Source organism: Canis aureus, chromosome 26 (genome assembly GCF_053574225.1).
Source record: "Canis aureus isolate CA01 chromosome 26, VMU_Caureus_v.1.0, whole genome shotgun sequence".
NCBI lineage: Eukaryota > Metazoa > Chordata > Mammalia > Carnivora > Canidae > Canis > Canis aureus.
This window is the reverse complement of record NC_135636.1, coordinates 34,599,410-34,624,461: the sequence shown is the minus strand read 5'-3', so window position 1 is coordinate 34,624,461 and position 25,052 is coordinate 34,599,410. Positions and strand designations below refer to the sequence as shown.

Genomic DNA, 25,052 nt, shown 5'->3' with positions numbered 1-25,052 from the left:
ACACAACTAGTAAATGTAGGAAACATTTATTTAGCAAATAACAGAGCCTAGACTCTTGACTTCTATTTTTGTGTGCTTTTCACTATATCACATTGACTCCCATGTGAATGGTGGTGGCACTGCAGTTTCCTCCTTGCTAAACTACCCAACTTCTCTACCTCCTTAGGTTAACCGTCCATTTCCCCCAGACACGTTGATACAGGGATGTGCAGATAAATGACAGGTTTTGGCAAGCAGCTCATAAATGTTTTAAATTTGATTCTGTTAAAAACTTCCCCTGAGAACTGGTTGCTTAGTTCCAGTGCATTTTCCTAGGATCCTACATTCTCTCAATTTTAATTCAGGTAGAATTTAGAACTGAAGGGAAAGCAGAAACCAAAAGCATCCTTATCCTCAGATGTTTCTCACACTGACTGTACAGATCAGCACCGCCAACATGGCTGGAAAAGCACTTCCCTTACTATTTCACAGCAGTGCTTTCTGTCTTCCCTGGCTTTCTACACATTTGTCACTCCAGCCTGAGTGCCAGGCCTACAATTGGCAAGAGACCCACAGTCAAAAACTAGTGGGGGGGGGGGGGGTGGTGCATGGCAGGAAGAATTTTGTTTTCTTTCCCCCCCACAAATGACAATCCTTTATCTCTAATCCCCCCCCCAAATTGCTTTTAATAATGTTTATATAAGAGGTCTGGTATTAAAGATAATTTGTGGCTAAGAATGCAACTTTTCAAGAAAAGTACCTGGTGAGATCCTGTAAGCCACGCCGAGTGATTCCTTAGTGTCTAGAAAGAATATTCCTGTTCTTTCGTGAGGATTTATATATATATATATTTTAAAAGGACCTGAAGTGCTAAATATTAACGTTAATAGAATGTTATGTTCAGAGACAAATAATCGAAGAAATTATTTTTGACTTTGGTATAAACTCTTCCTACAATATTATAGGCCCAAAATCTATTAGTTGGAGATGGGGTTTTCACAGGGTCAGAATTTAATGAGATTAATACTTCTCTTGCTGAAATCTTCAGTGATTTGGGGTCTGAAGAGAAAGAGGCAGCGCCTGAAAGGATCTGAGCTGCCAACCACGTGCATGTGAGAAAGAGGCACTTGTATGTACACAATTTAGCTACACAACTAACCTTCCTTAGGGAAGATTTTTTTACTGAAAGCAATAATGTAGTGGAGAAAAACAGACAATAACTCAGAAGCCCTGGTCTCTCCTCCTTGCTCTGCTAACACACCACCATGTGACTTTGGGCATGTCACTTCTGACAACTGACCACACAAAAAGATAAGATGGAGTGATCTTTAATACCCTCTCCCTTATTTTGTACCTTAAGAAAGAACAATACAGGAGAAAGTATATGAATAAGATGGAATCTCTTTGGATGGGTCCATATTCCATTCTGTCTCAGCAAAAACTCTGGTTTCCCATTCTCTGACATTCCAAGTATGCAGCATATATTACTAGATGGGAGAAAGATGCCTCCTGGATTTGGGTCCTAAGTGTAGCCTAATTGAGAAATGACTGCTGCTAATATCTAGCAGAGGAGGAAAGACCTAGAAACACATTAGTATACAACTTGTTTCCTCGTAATACCAACAAAATCATGCCAAATTGATTAGCAAATACTGGAATAAAATTAAGCATTTTTCTTAAAAATTTTATTTCTTTGAGAGTAAGCAAGAGAGAGAGCGTGAACATGGGGGTGGTGATGCCAGGGGAGAAATAGATGTGCCCCCCTCTCCCTCCCCCCGAGCAAGGAGCCTGACACAGAGCTCTATCCCAGTATTCTGGGATCATGACATGAATCGATGGTATACACTTACAACCAAGCTACCCAGGCACCCCTAAGATTAAGCATTTTTGAAGAGAACATGTTCAACCTTAATTATCCTGGGCTCCAGAGGTGCTTGAACAATTTTCAGTTTCTTTAACCTGCTACAGAAGGAAAGTAAAGAAGCCCAAAACTACTAGAAAGATCAGAAGTCACTTAAAAAGGAACACGGTGTATAGGATTGTACTGAAATATAGATATATGACCAATATACTTGCTTTGCTGCAAAGAGGTAGTGTGTCAGCAGAGGTCAAAACAGGAAGTATTTAAGTCAGCTTACAGCACATCAACTGGTTAAACTGTCTTAAACTTACTCACATGTGAATTAGAGATCTGGAGCTAGAGTTAGTCATGTGTAAACAGCAACTCAGGCCAGGTTTTTCCAATGCCTCTTGACAAACAGGCTATTATTTCTTAAGTATTTTGATTAGAAATGAAAATATTGGGATCCCTGGGTGGCGCAGCGGTTTGGCACCTGCCTTTGGCCCAGGGCGTGATCCTGGAGACCTGGGATCGAATCCCACATCGGGCTCCCGGTGCATGGAGCCAGCCTGCTTCTCCTTCTGCCTATGTCTCTCTCTCTCTCTGTGACTATCATAAATAAATAAAAAATTAAAAAAAAAAAAAAATGAAAATATTAAAAGGCACAAAATTATGTTAGAACAAATTCCTGAATTTGCCTATGTATAATCTTAGGAAAGTATGCTTGACAGAGGTACAAAATACCACCTCCTCATATTTGTGAAACAGTTAAAGAGCTTTTTATACTTAGTGACTCCCTAGGTTCCCTCTAAAGTGTGTATTAATATGCGGGAACTGAAAAGAGGAGTTGAGAAAGGTTAGGTAACCCAACCAAAGTCATGTGACACCTAAGCGGATAGACCAGGAGGAGGCTGCCTTCTAGACAAAAGCGATTAAGCTACAATGGACTTTCCAAGAAAAATGACACCAAAACCATTTCCTTTATTCTTGAAAAAGAGATTTTGGTAAAAGAGCAAGGCCAAACTGATGCCCCAAAGTCTTTTATGCCACTTTCACCTAATCTTTTTCCCCACAAATGAATGATAAATTTTGACTGGTGAAATCAGGTGTTCCAGAGAAAAAGGGATCAATCTTTAAAAGTTTGTTTTATGGCAGCCTCGATGGCCTAGCGGTTTGGCGCTGCCTTCAGCCCGGGGTATGATCCTGGAAACCTGGCATCCAGTTCCACGTCAGGCTCCCTGCATGGAGCCTGCTTCTCCCTCTGCCTGTGTCTCTGCCTCTCTCTCTCTATATATATGTCTGTCATGAATAAATAAATAAAAATCTTTAAAAAAAAGTTTGTTTTAAATATTAACCTTTATTTAAAAAAAATTTTTTGGATTCATGGCAACAAAGAAATTAGCATTTCTTTTTGTTTGTTTGAAGATCTTATGTATTTATATGAAAAAGAGAGAGAGAATGAGAGGTAGAGGGAGAGAGAATCTGAAGCAGGCTCTGCACGGAGCACAGGCCCACCCGGAGCTTGATCCTACTACCACAAGAAATGACCTGAGCTGAAACCAAGAGTTGGATGCTTAACTGAGCCATCCAGGGTGCTCCCAAATTAGCATTTCTTTATAAGCATTTTCCTCAGGTGATGAAGTTCTTTGTGGTCAAAGACTACCTCATTTTTTTGGTACTTCACATCAACTAACACAGGATGCACATGGCAGGCAGAATAAAAATACTTGTTTGACGTGATCCAGCAATTCTACTCTTAAGTATTTACCCAAAGAACTGAGAGCAGGGACTCAAACAAGTACTTGTACACCCATGTTCACTGTGTTATTATGATAACCAAACCAATATGTGTTATTATGATAGCCAAAAGATGGAAACAACCCAAGCATCCATCAACAAGGGAAGAGATTTTTTTTTTTAATGTGGTGTAGACACACAATGGGAGTTATTATTCAGCCATAAAAGAGAAATGGAATGCTGATAATGTGACATGGATAAACCTTAAAAACATCAGATTAAGGGAAATAAGCCAGACACAATTAAGGATATTTTGTGATTTTACTTATATGAGGTACTAGAACAGGCAAGTTCATAGAGACAGAAAGCAGAAGTTGCCCAGGGATGGGAGGTGGGAAGACAATGGGAACGCATTATCTGATGGGTTCAGATACTATTTGGGATGATGAAAAAGTTCTGATGATGGCTGTACAATACTGTGAATACACTTCATGCCACTTCAAAAAGGCAAAACAAAACAACAAAAAACCCCAGCAAAACATGTTATTGATATTTTACCAAAAACCCACAAAAAACTTGTTTGAAAAATGGGAAGACCAGAGGGAACTATCCTGTAGAAGAGTAAGACTATATGAAAAGAGAAGATGGTAAATGGTATACCCATAGGTACTCACTGATTCAATAAATATAGATTAGTTAAGTAATCTGCCAGACACTATATACTAAGCCTTGAGAATATAAAAGGAGTAAGACAGACTTCAACTCTGCTCTCAGAGACCTTAAGAGTCCCTGTTGGGGAATACAGAGAAATAAACACACAATTACAACACCAATGCAGCATGGCAATTACTATGATAGGAACATATTCAAGGTGCCAGAGAGCACACAGAAGTGGTACTCAATATGGGGAGGGTGGGCAGAAAAGATACCTATAAGAAGTCAGGTCTAAGCTGCAACTAAAAGAATGATATTAAAAGGGCAATAGAGTACTCCGGAACCAGTAACAGCATGCTTTAAGGCCTAGAAGTATCAGAAAACATGTGTTAGAGGAAATAAGAAGTTCCAGGAGACTGGATATGGAATGTGAGAGAAGGGTAAATGGCAAGAGAGTTAGCAGAAGAGAGCCAAAAACAGAATTGCCATGTGCACTGGAAGGAGGAAATAAGAAAGGTGGCCAGAGGGCACCTAGGTGGCTCAGTAGTTGAATGTCTGCCTTTGGCTTGGGTCGTAATCCTGGGGTCCTGGGATCCAGTCCCACATCGGCTTCTCTGCTCAGTGGGGAGCCTGCTTCTCCCTCTGCCTGTGTCTCTGCCTCTCTGTGTGACTCTCATGAATAAGCTCTTAAAAAAATAGAAAAAGAAGAAAAAGAAAGGTGGAAACGGACAAAGGCATGAAAGGCAAGGGAAGCTGGTCTTAAGGAGGACTGGGCCCAGAATATGGTGTATCTTGGCAAATGTTCCATGTGCCAAAAATCTCTATTCTGCTGTTGTTGAGTGGAGTATTTGATAAATTTCAATCAAATCAAGTTAGTTAGCTATGTTCAAGTCTTCTACATCATAATGATTCTCTCTCTGCTTATGCTATCAATTGAGAAAGAGGTAGTAAAATCTGACTATAAATTGTCTATTTCTCTTTGTAGTTCTATCAATTTTTACTTCATATACTTTAAGGCTCTGCTATTAGTATATAAACATTTATAGTTTTTATGCCCTCCTAATTGATTCCTTTTTATCTTTATGAAATGAACTTTATTCTTGGCAATAATCTTTGCTCTCAAAAATACTTTGGTAGATATTAATGTAGACTGAACAAGTATAAACTGGAGAAAAAAAGATACATATGAATTGAGACTGGATTCGACTACTGACATTAAATTCACCAGAGTAATGAAAATGGAAACTAGATGATCAAGTAGTAAGAAATGAGTTAATTGGAAGGAGGGGGGCACCACAGAAGTGGTAGATATACATAAAGTAATGTCCCCACTAGAGAAAATCTGGTTATTCTAATGATTCACAAAGACTTATTCATGAGTTCATTAGCTATATCTTAAAATTTTTAATGGTTCATAAGAACAGTCTTAGAAAGCAATTCTCACTTTTAACTTGTCTGCAGACAATAAGCCAAACTAATGAAGCAGTTCTAAGAGACTCTAGGCTGGAGGCACTCATTCCAATGCACGACTAATCTTTATATTCCCTTTTAACAAAACTTAGGCCACTCTGGGAAATGTCAGATAGCATTCTCCCCAACATATGCCTTTAACTCAAAATGGAAGCTAAGTCCTTATCTTCAACAAGGGGTCTCATATCCAAAGATATGATCAGTCTTTGGGCTTAACAACGTGTGCTTCCTACACCAAAAAATGGGAGCAAAACAAAAAAGAAAGCATCTTTCCAAGGCTTGAATCCCTGAAGAGCAGCACTACTGAATTTCATGGATATTGGTGGATATATTTCATGGATAAACTTCTGTGAGAGCTGAACTCTTCTGATAATTTGATGAAACTAGGGAATGCTCTCTCTAGGAAAATCTCATCACCTAACCTTTTACATATGACTCTAGGGGCCCACAGACCATGGAAACACAGGGTAAACACACATACTGTGTGTGTTTGTGTGTGTGTGTATACATATATACAGTCACCAACCCAGTTGCCTTTTATCAAGGCAAGTCTCTGGATTGTTATAATGAATCCATAACTGACTTAGTTAAAAATTATAAATAAAAAAAATTTTTGAGGAAGAGGAGCAGAGAATCTTAAGCAGGCTACATGCCCAGTGCAGAAACACAGGGCTTGATCTCATAATCATGAGATCATAACCTGAGCCAAAAAGTGTCAGACGCTCAACCATTTGAGCCAAGCAGGTGCCCCTCCCTCCAATTTTTTAAACTTTATTTTTTTTATTCGAGAGAGAGCACTTACGCAAGCATGAGCAGAGGGAGGAGCAAAGGGAGAGGGAGAAGCTGACTCCCCACTGAGCAAGGAGCCTGACACAGAGCTTTATCCCAGGACCCCAAAATTGTGATCTGAGCTAAAGGCAGACACTTAACTGACTGAGCCAACCAGGTGCACCCTCCCCTAAAATTGTATCCTTAGTCAGCTATGTACTGAAAGAAAATTCACCATACTTGCTTTGTACATCTTGATCTGAACAAGAGCATCGCCCTTAAGGCCTGAATGATCAAGGTTATACTCTTAGCAACTCTGGAATCAAATACAGTCTCTGCTTACTCTGCTATCTATGCTGTTTACCTGCGGCTTAAGTTTAAGGTACATTCCAGGCAAGCCAAGCCAGCCAACCCACGGCCAAATGATGAGGGACTTGCTGGTTTAACCCTTACCTGTTGCTATGTTTGGACTTTTCTCGGTCCTTCTCCTTGTCTTTCTTGTGCTCTTTGTGCCGGTGTTCTCGATCTTTGTGTTTATCTTTGTGTTTATGAGAATCTGCAACCGTAAGAGATGAGTCAATTAGGAGGAGTCATAAGCTAGCTAGCTCCTGCTCACCTACCTTGACAGGCTGGTCAAGAAGCACAATGACAGGATTCAAATGGCAAGGTAGCCATAACAGCACATTCCACTGGAAGGAAAGATTTCACAAAGGCACTCAGACAAAGCATCCCATTACCTTGCCTCTAAAACCAAGACAAGTGTTACAAACATGAAGGCAGAAGGGAAATCAGTTCTACTGTAAACGGAAGCAACAGTCAGGCATTCTTCTCCTTAGGTCTGGTACTATTGAGACTAAATCATAAATGATACAAAAGGATAAATCTTAAACACCATCAAAATCAGATGGTTATCTATGTAAGTTCTGGAAAATCCAAACCTTGAGAGATCTTTAAGAGATATGTTTTTAAATAAACTTTAATAAAGTATAATTTCTATGTAGTAAAATATACACAATTCAAAGATATAGTGTGGTAAGTCTAACAAGCATATATACAGGTATAATCCCCACCATAGTCCAGATTTAGATCAATTCCATCACCCAAAAAAGTTTGCCCTATGCACATTCCCAGTCCATCTCCATCTTTTACCCCCACCCAAAGCAACCAATAATTTGCCAGCCATTATTAGGTATATCTAAAGTTCTACTTAAAGAAATCATACAGGACTTACTCTTTTGTTTGACTTCTTAGCATGTTATTTTTGACATTCATCCATGCTGCTGGATATGATCAGTAGTTAAGGTTCTACTGCTGAGTGGAATCCCACAGTCATGGATACACTCTAATTTACTTATCCATTCACTTGCTGACGTACATTTGAGTCATTTCTAGGCATTGGTTATTAGGAATAAATCTGCTATGAACATTCACATACAAGTATTTGTATAGACATTTTTTTCATTTCTTTTGGGTACATACTTAACAGTGAAATCACTGGATCATATGAAAGTATAAATTTAACTTTATTTTATATTTTTTAAAGATGTATTTATTTATGATAGACATAGAGAGAGAGAGATAGAGGCAGAGACACAGGAGGAAGGAGAAGCAGGCTCCATGCTGGGAGCCCGACGTGGGACTCGATCCCGGGACTCCAGGATCACGACCTGGGCCAAAGGCAGGCGCTAAACCGCTGAGCCACCCAGGGATCCCCAAATTTAACTTTAATAAACTGCCAAACTGTTTTCCAAAGTGGTTGTACTATTACACATTCCCACCAATATGCATTAGAGTTCCAATTGCTATGGATTCTCTAATACCTAGTATTATTGATCTTTAATTCTAGCCATTCTAGCAGGTATGCAGTAGTATCTCGTTGTTTTAATTCAGTTTCCTAATTAAATAATGGACATCTTTTTATTTGCTTATTGACCACTCATGGATCTTCTTTAGTCTTTTCAAATCTCTCACTCATTTTAAAAGTATCCTATTACTGAGTTTTGTAAGAGTTCTTTATATACTTTAGATTACAATTTTTTTTGGATATATATTGTAATTTTTTTTCTAGGAGTTTTACAGAAGTAAAGGATAAAGCACATTTTTAAAATTATAAAGCTGTCTAGTTGTTGTAGCACACATTTTTTGAAAAGACGGCCCTTTTCCCCCACTGAATTGCTTTGGCCTATTTACTGAAAATGAAGTGGCCGTATAATTCGATTTCTGGAGTTTATCCTTACACAAACATATACTATTATGATTACTATAGCTTTATGGTAATTTTTTTCCATAGTAAGTTTTGAAAACAGGTTATAAAAGTTCTTTAGCTTTGTTCTTTTTTAAAAAAAGATTTTATTTATTTATTCATGAGCGGCAGAGGGAGAGGGAGAGGGAGAGGGAGGGAGAGGGAGAGAGAGAGAGAGAGAGAGAGAGGCAGAGACACAGGTGAGGGAGAAGCAGTCTCCCTGCAGAGAGCCCGATGTGGGACTGGATCCTGGATCTCCAGGATCACGCCCTGGGCCGAAGGTGGCGCTAAACCGCTGAGACTCCTGGGCTGCCCAGTTTTGTTCTTTTTCAAAACTGTTTTGACCATTCTATGTTTTCTGCATTTCATAGAAGTTTTAGGTTCAGTTTGCCAATTTCCAAAAAGAAGAAAAAAAGCCAGCTGGGAAGTTTGTATTCATAGGACAATTTGGAGAAAAGGGACATCAAAACATTGTTGTGTCTTCTGATCTATGAACATGGTATCTCTCTCCACATATTTATGTTAATGACTCTTACATTTTTTGGTGTTTCACAATTATCCCAACAGCCTATTAAAAATGTGGCTCAAATGAGGTCGGGTTCCTCAGTGTTAAATACAAATCAACTCGAAGTACCCAACATATGTGTGGTGGTTTTAAAATCCATCCAACAGATTCTTTGATATTCCTGTTTAAGAGGTGTGGCCTAATATTCTTCTCCATGAGTACATGCTAGATTTAGTAACTCATTCCTTAAAAAAAAACAGGATTAAGATGGAAATGTCAGTATGTGACTTCTGCCACCAGGTCATAAAAGGGGCTGCATTCTTCTCCTTGCTCTAGGGGAAGGCAGGTATCATAATGTTAGGATATTCAAGCAGCCCTACTAGAGAGGCCAGGCCCATGTGGTAAGAAACTGTAACGTGGTTAATGACTTAGGAAGTAGGTCCTCCAGTTTTAGATAAGTCTTTAGACAACTGTAACCTCATGACAAATCCTGAGCCAAAACCACCCTACGAAGTTGAAGCTGCTCCTGGATTCCTGGCTCACAGAAACTATATGAGAAAACAAATGTTTGTTGTTTCAAGCTGTAAACTTTGGAGTAACACATTCTGTGCAACAGAGAACTAATTAAAAAAATGTTTAGGTAATGTATGTGCTCATCCCATTCCTGACTCACAAGGAAAAAAAAAAAAAAGCCACATTTGACATAATCCACTCAACATCTATTATTCTGTGCCAGACAGACCCCAGAGAAACAAAAACTTGATGACCATGTCCCTAGCCATAAGAAATTCTCATCCCACAGAGATGGGGGAAAAAAAATCACATGGTGTAAAAAAAAAAAAAAAAAGGGAGACTTACACCCAGTCTTCCATGTAGCATATAAAAACCTCTATGAAAGTCTCAAGTCTAGAATTATAAAATGCTAAGTCAATCTAATACACAAAAGTGGTGGCCCCTATTCATTCAACAGTAATAAATACCCACATTACATCTGCTCCAAACTAAGGACTTAGATCAAAACCATAATAATAACAAAACACATGCCACCAGCACCACAACCTGGAATGAAGTCCATGTTATTTGAATTTGTTTATAAGTCATATTTAACAAATAAGAAACATAACATTAGGATGTGCTATTATGACCCAAGAGTATGGCAGGGACATAGTATTTTTTTTAATTGCTCTGCACAATTCAACAAACACATAAACAATTGAAAAAGACTAGAAGATAAATATCCAAGTGCTAAAAGTAGTTATCTGTGAGTGGTAAATTTATGAACAACCTGAGATATTTGCTTCTCCATCTGCCTCTGCCCCCTGTTCGAGCTCTGGTGCTCTCTCTCAAATAAATAAGTAAAATCTTTAAAAAAACCAAACAAACAATATTTAAGGGCAGCCCTGGTGGCTCAGGGGTTTAGCACCGCCTTCAGCCCAGGGCCTGATCCTGTCCCACGTCAGGCTCCCTGCATGGAGCCTGCTTCTCCCTCTGCCTGTGTCTCTGCGCCTCTCTCTCTATTAATAAATAAAATATTTTTTAAAAAAATTTAAAAATCACCAAAATTTGACAAATGTTTGCAAACACTTGTGTACACAAGGAAAAGGTGATTTAATTCACTAAAAAGCACTAAATTTAAAGAAAAGGGAAATTAAGTGATGAATTAAGAGTAATTCTAGGTTTCGGATAACTAGTCTGCCAAGAACATCTTTTTTTTTTTTCTTAAGTTTTTTAAAAAAGATTTCATTTATTTATTTGACAGAGAGAGAGAGTGTGCACGCCCGCACAAGCAGAGGGAGTGGCAGGAAGAGGGAGAGGGAAAGGGAGAAACAGGAACCTGACGTGGGGCTCGATCTTAGTACATTAGTACACTAAGATCATAACCTGAGATGAAGGTAGGTGTTTAAATAAGCCACCCAGGCATCCCTATTATTTTTCTTAACATTATCTTTTTAAGGACACAAAACTTCAAAACTGATTTTAGAGCCAGGCCTCCAAGTTTTTCTTTTTGTTTAATATTTTATTTATTTATTCATGAGAGAGAGAGAGAGAGAGAGAGAGATCCCCAAGTCTTTTAAAGCAATTGTGAATCTAAAACCTCAAACCAAAACATCTGGTAACAAACTTATGGCTGGAGAGCTAAGTAATTCCAGTAATACAAATAAGACCTAGGTCAAAAATCTGAATCCCAGGTGCCCTTAATTTCAAAATAAATTAATACGTGTCTATCATACACTCAAATTGTGCTATGTGTGGTGTGACAGGCCCCCAAAAGTTTAATATATGACAACTCCAAATACTTGAATGCCCGTAGTATAGCTCCACACAGCACGCTGGGCTCTCTAAGAAAAAATGACAGGTAAAACAAAATGGATGCCTACAGAACACCAACGTTGTATAAACAAATGAAATTATCACCTGATAGAGAAATGTAGAAATGATCTACACTAGGTAAACTGATTGATAAATAACCTCTATAGATGCATACAAAAGTACCTGCAGATGAATGATGTCTGGAATTTGCCTTTTTTTTTTTTTAAATATTTTTTTAATTTTATTTATTTATTTATTTATGATAGTCACAGAGAGAGAGAGAGAGAGGCAGAGACACAGGCAGAGGGAGAAGCAGGCTCCATGCACCGGAAGCCCGATGTGGGACTCGATCCCGGATCTCCAGGATCGCGCCCTGGGCCAAAGGCAGGCGCCAAACCGCTGCGCCACCCAGGGATCCCATGGAATTTGCTTTTAAAATAACCTCAGCACCCCCCCAAAAAAAATAAAAATCCAGGGAATAAGGGGAAAGATAAAACAAGACTGGCAAAAAGTTGACAGTTACAGAAATGGGGGTATAAGATATAAGGGGAGTTCATTATACTACTCTCTCTGCTCTTGTTCATATTTGAAACTTTTAATAACAAAAGTTAAACGCTATCTTTAAGCTTCTTCCCTTCCAATTTCTATTTTTTCTTACTACATAAGGATACAGCTTAGTCCAAGAGAGGATTTGTGTTAAGGAGCAGTAAGAGATGAGACGCCTGGGTGGTTCAGTGGTTGAGCGTCTGCCTTTGGCTCGGGTCATAATCCCGGGATCCTGGGATCAAGTCCCACATTGGGCTCCTTACAGGGAGCCTGCTGCTCCCTCTGCCTTTCTCTCTGTGCCTCTCACAAATAAATAAGTAAAATCTTTAAAAAGGAAAAAAAAAAAAAAAAAAAGGAGCAGTAAGGGAAAGAAAAAATTTGATAGATAACAATAACCCAAGAGCCAACTCTAAGGATGACAGGGAGCCACAGCAAACAGAAAAGGAACAAAGTAAAAGCCATACTTAAGATTAATGGAAGGACAACATGAGTAAAAAGGTAAAAGCAAAGTAACTAGCTAGTGGTTTTTTAAGCAGTCTTCCAGGAAACTTCATAAACTGGCTGTGTATAATAAATAGAGAGGAAGAATCAAAGACGACTCAAAGCCTTTGGGTCCAAGTGATTAGCAGAACAAGGTTCTTTCACAGACTCAGGAAATCTGAGCAAAACAAAGATTGTAAGCGGGGGGCTGGAGAAATGATGAAACTAACTGAAGTCATATATTATACTTAAAGGAACAGCAGAATATCTAAGATGGTCAAAAGAGAAGCCAGTAAGTGAGAAAGTGAAGCCAGTAAGAGCGAACTGATCTATAACTCTTATGGTAAAAATATTTATAGACAGAAGACTAATGGCCTTAAAAGATTACTTCAAGTAAGTATGTACCCTTTCCTCTTAACTGGAATTTATCTAAAAATAGACTGTTAAAATGTTTTTGGAGAAAGGATCTTGCTACTTCAAGCATCTATTAATTCAAAAAGAACTGTGTTGAACTTAACTGATAGATTAGAAATGAAAGATGCAAACCACTGCATATAAAATCATCAAAAAACCTCATTCATAGTGAATTCAGGTCACCTAATAACCTGACAACAACTGTTCCAAATGCATGCATTAAAAAATCTGAGATGAAGACATGGGAGGAAGACCCCTGAAATAAGGCAGCCTTGAGAAAACAGAAGACATGTAACAACTAATTTCTTTGACTCTAACTGAAGTTACTCCATAAGGACAGGTTAAGTAGATAAATAGCTTGAATAGGATTTCAACATGTTTTGTTACTATCATCTAAAGTGTTCCTTGAAGTTGATAAAAATTTTAAGAAAAGAAACTTCCAGGGACACCTGGGTGACTCAGTGGTTGAGGGGTTTGCCTTCGGCTCAGGTCATGATCCTGGGATCAAGTCCCACATCAGGCTCCCTGCAGGGAGCTTGCCTCTCCCTCTCCCTATGTCTCTGCTTCTCTCTTTTTGTCTCTCATAAATAAATAATCTTTTAAAAAATAATAAACTTCCAAATGACAAGAGAGGAAAGTATCTGTATTTCCTGAGAATATATTCTGAGGAAAAGATGCTGGCTAGCATAACATAAGGACTTGATGGTTAATGTACGAAAGAAAAGGAAATCTTTTACTACTTGGATTCAGAATTATATGCTTAGGGTTGACTCAGTTTACAATCATTTTTAACAGCTTCTTAAATCTAGAGTGCCCTGCTAAAGACTCATCAGACGTGAACTCAGCCCTCAGAGTTTACAATCCAGAAAAGTAATTAAGCTATGAAACCAAACAGCCATGCCCCAAGGTGCTCAAGAGAAAAGGGGCACTAATGTATGTGCTAGAACCATGCTGGAGTACTTAAAAATGCGGTCTTATTTAATTTTCTTACCACTCATATGATAAAGAAATATCACTATTTCACAAAAAGACAATAGTAACAGCTATCTCCTACTAATAGTGCATACTTTGCACAATGTAGTATGTGTCATGGGTATCTGGTTTCCACAACAATGGCTGGTGCCAATTTCATCAAATCCGAGACACATTTTTGCCTCTTTTAATATATCTTGACAAAGTTCATATAGTTCATACAACCCCTGTGGAGAGGGAATTGGGCAATGTCTAGCAAAACTAACAAACACAATCTCTTTCGACCCAGCAATCCACACGTAGGAACTCAGCCTGAAGATATACTTCCAAGGCAGAAAATTTATGCTGCTCCATGTATGTATATGTGAAGGTAGAGAAAAATTACGTCAACAGAGAAGAAATCTTTTTTTTAAAGCATTTATCTATTTATTCATGAGACACACAGAGAGACATAGGCAGAGGGAGAAGCAGGCTCCCAGCAAGGAGTCCGATACAGGACTCGATCATGCCCAGAGCTGAAGGCAGACATTCAACCACTGAGCCACCCAGGCATCCCGAGAAGAAATCTTTTTAAGTTTGGACTTGCTGAAATGGATTAATATCCCTTTCCTAGCCCCAAAATCTCAAATGTCAAATGATTAACATTAAAGTAACAATGTTTTTATTGCATCATGATGCTCTTATATTCAGAAACTACGCAAACTTTTTATAAAGGTAATTATTTTCCCCAGGTGTCTACACATGAAACATATGGGTGTCATGACCTCCATCTCTTACATGATAGCAGAATTTTCTACTTTTCTGTCCGTCTGCTATTTTTCTGTAAGGGTAGTAAAACAGTATAATTACTTAATTTATGGACATTATGAAAAGACTAAAAATAATTTAAGCTTAATGCTTCCTTTGTTTCCAAGTAAAAAGTAAAATGATGAGGGGAAACAGACGGATTCCACCAGAAAACAAGAAATTAAAAGCCTAGATCCAAGATGTCAGTGAGGAGTGAACACAGGCTCCCTGAAGGAGGTAGTGTTTAAGCTAAATCTTATCAAAAGCAAAGGAGTTAACAAAGTAGAAGAGAGGGCATTCTTGGCAGATGAGCAATTAAAGTAAACCGTCAATTATTACTGATTTTTTTTTGCTGAAAAATTCATCTTCTCACAATTGAGTAAAATTAAGTGATATATACTTTCTGCCAGCTAGGAAATGGTAGTGTTAATTCTTGTAAGGGATACATTAAAAAAATAAGATCCCAGAGTTATAGACTTTCTAAAGCCATGTATCCCAAAAGCAGATTCTTAAAAAATATATATATAGATCCACTCCTTGAAGCTTTAGAGTCGTAATTCTCTACTTAGAAGAGAAACAAAACTCCAAAGAATAAAAAACTATCAAATATATCCAGCAAAACTTAATCCAATTGTTATGAAGTCCCTGAAACCTGGCTTAATCCCAGGCTCACAATGAAGGTGCAGGTTTGGAAACCAGGTCTAGAGTCCTCCAAGTAGCCAAATCAGTGTCAAACCAGGCATAAGATGAAGAATTCATTTCCCATTAAGGACACCAGACACACACACATATTATATGAAAAAAGAAACCAAACACTTTGTTAAATATGTTCAAGAATGATGCAGTTAGCACAAAAGATCATGGCTAAATCCTATGACTGATTACAGACATCACAGATTAGCAAAGAATGCTGGAAAGGCTTCTGAAGGAAGCTGGTGGAAGCAGACTGCTTCAAGAGAGTGAAAAATACCTGATTCAAATTCTTGTTCACTTACTGTATGACCTTGGGTAAAAGTCACTTAACTACTGGGTCTGTAAGAAGGCACAGATCAGTGATTAAGAGCTTCAATCTATGTTCATTAATTTAAGATATTTGTGACCTCAGTAAACTCACCTCTCTTATAGATGAAGAAACTAGGGCTCAGAATATATATATATATTTTAAGATTTTATGTATTTATTCATGAGAGACACATAGAGAAAGAGAGGCAGAGATACAGGCAGAGAGAGAAGCAGGCTCTATGCAGGGAGCCCGATGTGGGACTCAATCCTGGGACTCCAGATCATGCCCTGGGCGGAAGACAGACGCTCAACCCCTGAGCCACCCAGGCGTCCTGGGCTCAGAATATTTAAGTGACTGGGGCACCTGGGTGGCTCAGTGGCTGGGCATGTGCATCTGCCTTTGGCTCAGGTCATGATCCCGGGATCCAGGAATGGAGTCTCACATCAGGCTCCTCACAGGGAGCCTGCTTCTCCCTCTTCCTGTGTCTCTGCCTCTCTCTGCGTGTCTCTCATGAATAAATAAAATCTTTTCTAAAAGGAAAAGAGAATATTTAAGTGATCATAAAGAATTTTATTTCAAAAGTCAAATTCCTTGTGTGTGGTTGTATTGGAATTCCCAGCTAACCTTCACAAAATTACAAACTGTCAATAAAGCACAACTATTACTGAACTCTCTTCATGTTTAATTTACACAAAAAAGATCAACCCTACCCAATCATTCTAAAAAACTCCAGGTTCAGGTTCCACACACGCATTTAAGGCAGCAACCGTGCCAATTCACTTAACCCAACAAGCCAATGACGAATAAAAGCCTATCTGATATTCTTACCTGTTTGCAGATACAGAAAAAAGCACTTCTAAGTGGAACTGGCTTGCTTCTAATGATCTTTATACTCAGAAGCCTTAAAAAACAAGTTTCAAGGGATGCACTGGTAACAGTCAGCACCCTGCCCCAAGAAACATTTGCATTAGTTTAGCAGCAATCAGTAAGTGGTTAACAGTATTGCCAAGCTTATTCTACTCAGGGTCTCTAATGCAATTGCTATTCAATCCAAGCATAAACATTTACACTTTGAGGATAGGCTATGGAATTGGCCAAGATTACTGACCATTTTATCACTTACTCCATGATGGTGTGGTGGAGTGGTGCCACTCCACCACTCTCCCAAACTATTAGGGTAATCAGATCAGAGCATGAGAGAAGAACCCTCTGCTTCTTTGTAAACAAATGCAGAGACTTTTCTGATATAAAAGAGCTCTTTGCCATGTTTTGAGCCAGACCTCACTTACAGTGACCTGTGATGACAAGTTTGGAGACTTAAAACAGCTGTATATGATAGGCTCCTCCTTCAAAGACAGTCATCAAGTATACGAAGGATGGGGGTAAGGAAATCAAAAGCCGCCTTCCCCAAGGAGGCAACTTTGTCAAAGGTAACTTCTGCTCATCTCTGACACATAAATATACAACTACTACATTAGTAAGGTGGGCACAGGTACCATTCAGGTGAAAGCGCTAGGTGAAGAAATTAATTTTCTAAAAAAAGATATTCATCACCTGCTGCTCATTTATTAAAACATATTTACTGGGATAAATTCTTGTGTCTTCCCATTGCTCCCTGACTTTCAAATCCATGAATACCAGATTCCCAGAAGCTGGAGTTTGAACAAAATCAACACTTCTACTTAACACTGTATACCAAGTATTTTTTTTAAAGATTATTTATTAGAGAGCACAAACAGGGGTGGGGGATGGGCAGAGAAAGAAGCCAACTCCACGCTCAGCAGGGAGCCCAACATGGGGCTCCATCTCAGGACCCGGAGACCATGACCTGAGCCAAAGGCAGATGCTTAACTGAGCCACTCAGGAGCCCCCTCAGTATGCTCTAACACTTTAAAGAAGGCTGTTTTTGTCTAGGACAGATACAAGCTGGTTTTGGTGATAAAAGACTAGCATCCGGGAATGTGGTCAGTACCAGGGGTGTGTGAATCTCCCCAGGAACTCAATGCCAACTAAAAGCAGTTAGAAGCCTGCAAGCCCAATACTGGAAGGGAAATTGATTGAAGGGTACAGGAATTCTACCCTTCCCTCTCTCCCACCACAGCTGTCTAAATTCAGACTTTACCAATGGTCATCGGTTTCAATCTAGGAAACCATGATCCACACTAATGGTGGCCGATTTCAATCTGTAGCCCACAGAAGAGTCCTTATCACTATTTTACAGCAATTCTCAATGAGCACATTTCCAAAATTCCAGGTCATAGTTAAGAGCCTTTCAAAGTAAGCAGGACAGATGGTGTTCTGGCTAAAAGCTCAAAGAGCTCTGGAATTTAAAAGAAAAATGTTGGGTTGGGAGGATTCAGTTCTAAAGAAAATCAAGAATGAGGGAAGGGACTAGTAACATTTCCGATTTTTATTTTTTTTATTTTTTATTTTTTTTACATTTCCGATTTTTAAAGACAAAATTATCATTTGTTCTCTCCAAATGTGTACCGTATATAAACAAGACCTCTTGTCACCAACAGACTCATTTAATATCGAAAATAATAGGGCTCCCCCCCTTAGGGACCTAGACCTAGTACTCTCAAGCTGATAAAACCCAATTCCAGCTGAGAAGATGACAGCTGGAAGTGTATTTCTTCTTCCCTCCTTAAGGAAGTTGGGGCTTACAATTTTCATTCATTTGACTATTTATTATCAACTCTGTGCCAGGCATTGTTCTAGGTATGGGAATACAACAGCAAACAATACCAAGTCTCTGCCCTCATAAAGTTCCATGAAGAGTATAATAAACACTTTAACCCTTCCCAACAGCAACAGCTGTTAAATGAGTCACTGTGGAAAGAGAGGAGGTAAAAGGGTCTCCCTCACAGCCCAGGTTACCCTGTACTTGGCTCTGTGAAGTTCCAGAGAAGACCTTCATAAGAAGTTATGGAGGCCAAGTGAAAAGAAAGGGTCAAACTTAATCGAATGAAACTTGACAATTATTTTGCAAATTGCTTGAGTCTTTCTCCTCAATATTCAAAACTTCATAAAGACTTCATCATCAGAAACTTGTAGGTAGGGATCCCTGGGTGGCGCAGCGGTTTGGCGCCTGCCTTTGGCCCAGGGCGCGATCCTGGAGACCTGGGATCAAATCCCACGTCGGGCTCCCGGTGCATGGAGCCTGCTTCTCCCTCTGCCTGTCTCTCTCTCTCTCTCTCTCTCTCTCTCTCTCTCTCTCCCTGTGTGACTATCATAAATAAGTAAAAATGTAAAAAAATGAAAAAGAAAAAAAAAAGAAACTTGTAGGTACACTACATTAAAAAAAAACCCAAAGTTGCTCAAAAATAGAAGCCCAGCATTTTCAATTTTTTTATCAGCTCTACAACACAACTTCAAATCTTTAAACCTGTCACATTGTCCAAGTGTCTACGTGTTCAGAAAAAATGCTACAAACTAGGGGATCCCTGGGTGGCTCAGCAGTTTGGCGCCTGCCTTTGGAGTCCCGGGATCGAGTCCCACGTCGGGCTCCCTGCATGGAGCCTCCTTCTTCCTCTGCCTGTGTCTCTGTGTCTCTGCCTCTCTCTCTCTCTCTCTCTCTCCAATCAATCAATCTTAAAAAAAAAAAAGAAATGCTACAAACTGGCATTAAAACCTTTAAGAGAACCTACCATGGTTCTTAAGCATCGGCAATTCTGGGATAGTGGTCTTTAAGGAGCTTGTGATGAAAAGACATAAATGAAGCAGCCAACCAGTTTACTTTAGGTCTCAAGCCCACACACACAAAAAAAAGGGTTAATGGTCAGAGGATGTTTTCTCTTCCAGTCTACTTCCGCATTTAAATTTCTTGGACTCCTTTTATGCTTTTACAACACTACAATTACCTTAATCTGTCTTTTCAGCCTCTTCCTGTCTACGCACCCTATTTTAACTTATTTTACAATCTTCTCTCCCATCCTACTCCATTATGCTCTTAAATTCAAGTTCATCTTCCTCTCTTCCTCTGGTTCTCATTCCCAGGGACTAATCACATTAAAATTTTTTAAAGAACTCAGATTTCAGGGATGAGACCACCAAATTGTCTTAAAAAAATGTTAGTTTATTAAATATAAGGTCATCTGAGCTATAGTTTGTACACACTATTAGGGTTCAGCACAGGCTGCTCACTGTTATATTATTATGCCAGAACTAAACGACATATTTTAAAAGTCAATTCCTTGGAGCAACTCTGAGTCTTTTATGCAATGATCTGATGGGGTCCTTAGTTAATTTATTTCTCTGCTCTGGTCTGTTTTCCAATCCATAAAATGATCTCTATGGACACGTACACTTCTAGTCAAAAGAATTCACCTTTATAAATTGTTTTACTCAGGGGTGCCTGAGTGGCTCAGTTAAGCATCTGGCTCTTCATTTCAGCTCAAGTCATGATCTTCAGATGGTAGGATGGAGCCCTGCATCAGGCTCCACCCTCAGTGTGGAGTCAGCTTCAGATTTTCATTCCCTTTCATTCCCCCTTTGCTCCTCCCCCTGCTCCCGCTCCATAAATTAAACAAACAAAAATAAAATCAATCTTTGCCCATAATGGGTTCTGGGCTCATTGAGGATCTGCTTGAGAATTCTCTCCCTCTGCACCACCCCTTCTCAAATAAATAAAATCTTTAGAAAAAAAAAATTGTTCTAGGTCAAAGTTAAAATGGTTAAAGTAAAAAGAAAAAAATTAAATTCCTGAGACCAGTGGTTCTCAAGCTTTCCTGACACCTGGGACTTAGATCATCCCCAGATATCTGTATTTTAACACAAACTTTCCAGGCGACCATAAACTACACTGTCCAGAATCGTCTTTTGAAAAACTCTGTCTTGTTGTTTCTTGGTCCTTTAAGCAATAATAACCAAATAGGGGCACCTGGGCAGTTCAATGGTTGAACGTCTGCTTTTGGCTCAGGTTGTGATCCTAAGGTCCTGGGATCGAGTCTCACAACCGGCTCCCCACAGGGAGCCTGTTTCTCCTCTGCCTATATCTCTGCCCCTCTCTCGGGGTCGGGGTCTCTCATGAATAAATAAATAAAATCTCTAAAAAAAATTAATACCAAATACCAGCCACCTCCAAAAATGGACAGGCTACTGATTTTATTTCCAGTTTCTATTTCAACTGGGTCTCTGTTCCTTTAAAAGGCAGGCACTTGGTGCTGAGTCAGTCCCTGTGGACTTTTTTTTTTTTTTAATAGCTGAGAATGTTGAGTCTCTACAATTGAGGAAGTCAAGAGATTGTTTTCATCCTCTATTTGAGAAAGGGGTTGTTTCAGCCCCTATTTGAGAGAAAGAATAACGAGCTACATGAGGAGTAACACAGCTTAGATAAGGAGCAGGGTAGTCAAGTTCTTTAGAATATAAATTTTCTTTGTTGTTTGACATCAGTGGGTAGAGCCATACTTAGAGACAGGTAATTTGAGTCTGGCCAGTAGGATTCTGTTGGGAAAATGAGTAAGAAAAAAATAGATTAAGACTCAATGAAACTGCAAGCTCACAGTAAACTTTTGACACTTGGCTTATACAGATTCCTTTGGGAGCTAGAGGCTCTCAAGTAATATAAAGAGTCTTGTGAGCTTCCTGTGATACATACAAATACCACTCAGTCAGGTAAGCAACTGGCACTACTCACCAATCCAAGGGTCAGCAACATTTTTCTGTAAAGGGATAGGTAGTAGGCAGTTTAGTTTTTACAGCCCATTCATAATTTGAATGGTAGCAGCAGGTACTCAACTGCCACTGTAGCACAAAAGCAGCCACAGATTATATGTAAAGGAATGAGCATAGCCAAACTGCAATAAAATTTTAGTTATGGATACTGAAATTTGAATTTCATATAATTTTCCTGTGTCAAAAAATAACCTTTAACTGACATGTAACAGTAGTTTCTGCTGTATTTAGTAACATTCTTTTTGAAACTATCCCCAATATACTCTGTGAAGATAGGTAGCTTTCTCAAGGTCAGTGTAGTGTGTAAGTGAAGAATACCCTCCCTGCTTTACCTTTACCTATGACTCCTAATTCCTAAGCTTTTCTCCTGAATGATATTCACAGCTCCCACCATTCCCCTTCCTTCAAAGAAGCCATGAATGGTCATTAATCAACATAATTTAAAAGTAGTTAAAATCTACTTCTGCTCTGCTTAACTAGATAAAGTAAATCACATGAATGAGAACTCTGAAGTGGAGGCCAATGCTGAGCCCACTGCTAATTCTGCTTCTTAAGCAGCAAGCTAAATTTGTTATTTATCCCCTTGAGGTGGGAACAACATCTTATTTGTTCACATACCGCTAACCAACTCTGATGAAATTTCCTTTGTAAATAAGCAGACTTCAGAGACCCTTTTAAAATAAGGAGGTGGGAGGGTCTAGTTAATCCTTAGTTAACCAGAAGATCCTTTTTCTTGAGTACTCAGATAAAAAGAGGTTTTACTGATTTCTAGAATAACTGGCTCCAAGTACAAGCTGAATTGCTGAAAAATAAATTACTCCTGATGCACTGGGGTGGCTCAGTAGGTTAATCGTCAGCCTTCAGGCTCAGGTCATGATCCTAGCGTCCTGGGGTTGAGTTGCCATGGGGCACCTGGCTCAGGAGGGAGTCTGCTGCTCTCTCTTGCTCTGCTCCTCCCTCCACCACACTCCTGCATACGCAATCTTTCTCTCTCTCTCTCTCTCTGTGAAATCAATAATCTTTAAAAAAATAAAAATAAATAATTACTCTGGGGTCTTTTTTTACACAGACAGGCAGACTTTCCTTAATAGGGAAAGGATTACACATTACTTTAAGTTTCAGCAGAGCCTACTAATCAATAATACTAGTCTGGTAAAGATCCACTGTAAACGAAGGTGAGTGCTCTGAGAGCCCTTAGTCTGATACTATAGGGGTAGCTCTTCTATAGCCCAGAATTCCTAGGATACCATTGAGTCATCCAGGTTTCCCTTTACCTTGTTTTAGGTTACCTTTAAGAACTCAGGATATGGCATGATAGGCCTAGATTAGATTAGTCTCCCAGCTCTGTGGTTTTCATACCAACTACAAAGCCTGGAGTCTCAGTTTCTTCAAAAGTAAACTGGAAATAGTAAATGTTCATATTATCTGCTATTTTTTCATCCTTAGTCCATTTCCTCTTCCTACTCCTAAAATAAATGACCATAATTTAAAGCTGGAGGAAAATGGATCTGTTCCTGGTCTTTAAGCAATTCACCCAAGTTGTTCTCTGAGACTTCACATATCCACTGTGACAGTTGTCCTCATAGCAGCCAAGGCTACAGTCCCATTTTAGGCCACCAGACTAATACTATCTGGCTAATTGTGGACCAGAGTACTTACAAGTGAGATGCAGTCTACATTCACCATGAGCAGGCAAATGAGAGGATGACCCCAGATAAGTTGTAGAAACTCAGTTCTGATCTGCTTTTACTGTAAGCAACATTTGGATGAGTTAACCTCTTGGGTGCTGTTTGTGTGCCTATATAATTTTTTTTTCTTTTTGTTTTGAGTAAACTCTACCCTCAACACGGGGCTCAAACTTACAACACCATTATCAAGTCACAGGCTCTACCCAATGAGCCAGCCAGGCACGCCTGCCTAATACAATTTTAGATTTTCTACCACTTATAATCAGACATTTCTACCACATATAATCAGACTTATTATTGACTGTAATTTGATGAATATGAATTAACCTCTCGTTATAGCAATACACTAAAAACTTGCAACTTCAAATGAAGATGAATCCAAACCATTTTAAAGGATAATGATCCATAAAGGTATGTACATAAATGTAAGTAAATTTGTTTTGTCAATTACAAAATAGATATGATTTTTCTCCTAGGCTGCTGAGATAAAATGAGTATTCAATCCAAAGGACCTTAAATGTTCACCTTTGTGCATCACTAAAGGGTCACGTAAAATGGAGAAACTGTCTAAACTTCCATCTGCTCTTAAAATCACAACTGTATGTTCCAGTTGTAAGTCCTCCCAGCAGTCATCCAGGATAAGGCAACGTGGATACACAGAAGACGACTGTTACTCAAACTCACTAAATTCACACACCTCTTCTGGATTTTTAAGTTCCAAGTGCCCCTACCGGTTTAGTGTCTAAACCTAAATCTCTTCGCTCTTATCTACTTTTTTTTTTTTTTTTTAAGATTGTGTTTATTCATGAGAGACAGAGAGAGAGAGAGAGAGAGAGAGAGAGAGAGAGAGAGGCAGAGGAGACACAGGCAGAGGGAGAAGCAGACTCCCTACAGGGAGCCCGATGCAGAACTGGATCCCGGGTCTCCAGGACCACGCCCTGGGCTGAAGGCTGCGCTAAACCGCTGAGACCCAGGGATTCCCTAAATTTTACCTAGAGCTGTATTGTCCAATTACGGTAGTCAGTAGCTACACGTAGCTACACGTAGCTACTTTAAGTAAAATAAAAACTAAGTTATTTGGTCACACTAGCCACATTTCAAGAGCTCAATAGCCTCATTTGGCTAGCAGCTACCACACTGGACAACACAGATACAGAACATTTCCATCATGATAGAAAGTTCTACCAAGACAGTGCTGATTGAAAAGTTTGGAACCAGGTCAACATCTTCCTTTTACTGGTAGGGAGAGCATAAGGCATCATGTTGTATGATTCACTCTGGCCACAACTGGCAAAGCCAAGATTAAGACTCCTCTTGTCCTGATTCTCCACCTCACCACCAATTCCCTGCTGGAGGCCAGTCGGGGCCTTTTCCCTACATGGCAAGGCACTATATTGTGTAGTTTCTTAAGGCCAGCCAAAGGCCTTTAGTTCCGGGCTAAAATGGCCATCTTAAAAGCAGACCACTTCTGCAGTCCCTAGAGAATCAGAGCCTCAAGGAGTACTTCCCAGAGAACACTGCAGCCAAGATATTAGTCCACTGAGGTATAAGTCAAACCTAGATAGAGCAATTACCGTAAGCATCATGAGTACGGCAAACAAATCCCATTTAACCAACTCACCTTTGTTCCTAAATAGAAGACAAAGTTAGAATGTTTTACTCCTGCCTCTTGTAGTAATTAGTCAGTTACAAGACCTTAAAATGGGCATTTATATTTCATATACTCTTCTGCAGTGACTCATGTTCACAAGGACATCCCTGCACTGAAAACGCTTCTTTCCCAGGAGGCAGAACTTAAAAGGGAAAAAGGACTGGTCTAACCTGAAAATGTACCTTCTCAGGCCAGCTCAATTAGGACAGGCCCATTCCTGCCAGCTTGTCCTCCTTTGCTTCTATTAAGTGAGCCCTTAATCCCTGGGAAATAGTGAAAGTGACTACAAATCTCTTGTCTATGCTACATAGAAACCCACAGCTCAGCCTAA

General features: G+C 39.3%; 1 protein-coding gene across 1 annotated transcript in view; it reads right to left on the bottom strand.

Moving 5' to 3' along the window:
- Positions 1-25,052, bottom strand: part of TOP1 (DNA topoisomerase I) — a 91,064-nt gene that overhangs the window by 49,759 nt on the left and 16,253 nt on the right. Inside the window, exon 3 of the mRNA XM_077873167.1 lies at positions 6,902-7,004. Within this exon, the coding sequence (XP_077729293.1) occupies positions 6,902-7,004 (103 nt within the window). The remainder of the gene's footprint in view (positions 1-6,901; positions 7,005-25,052) is intronic.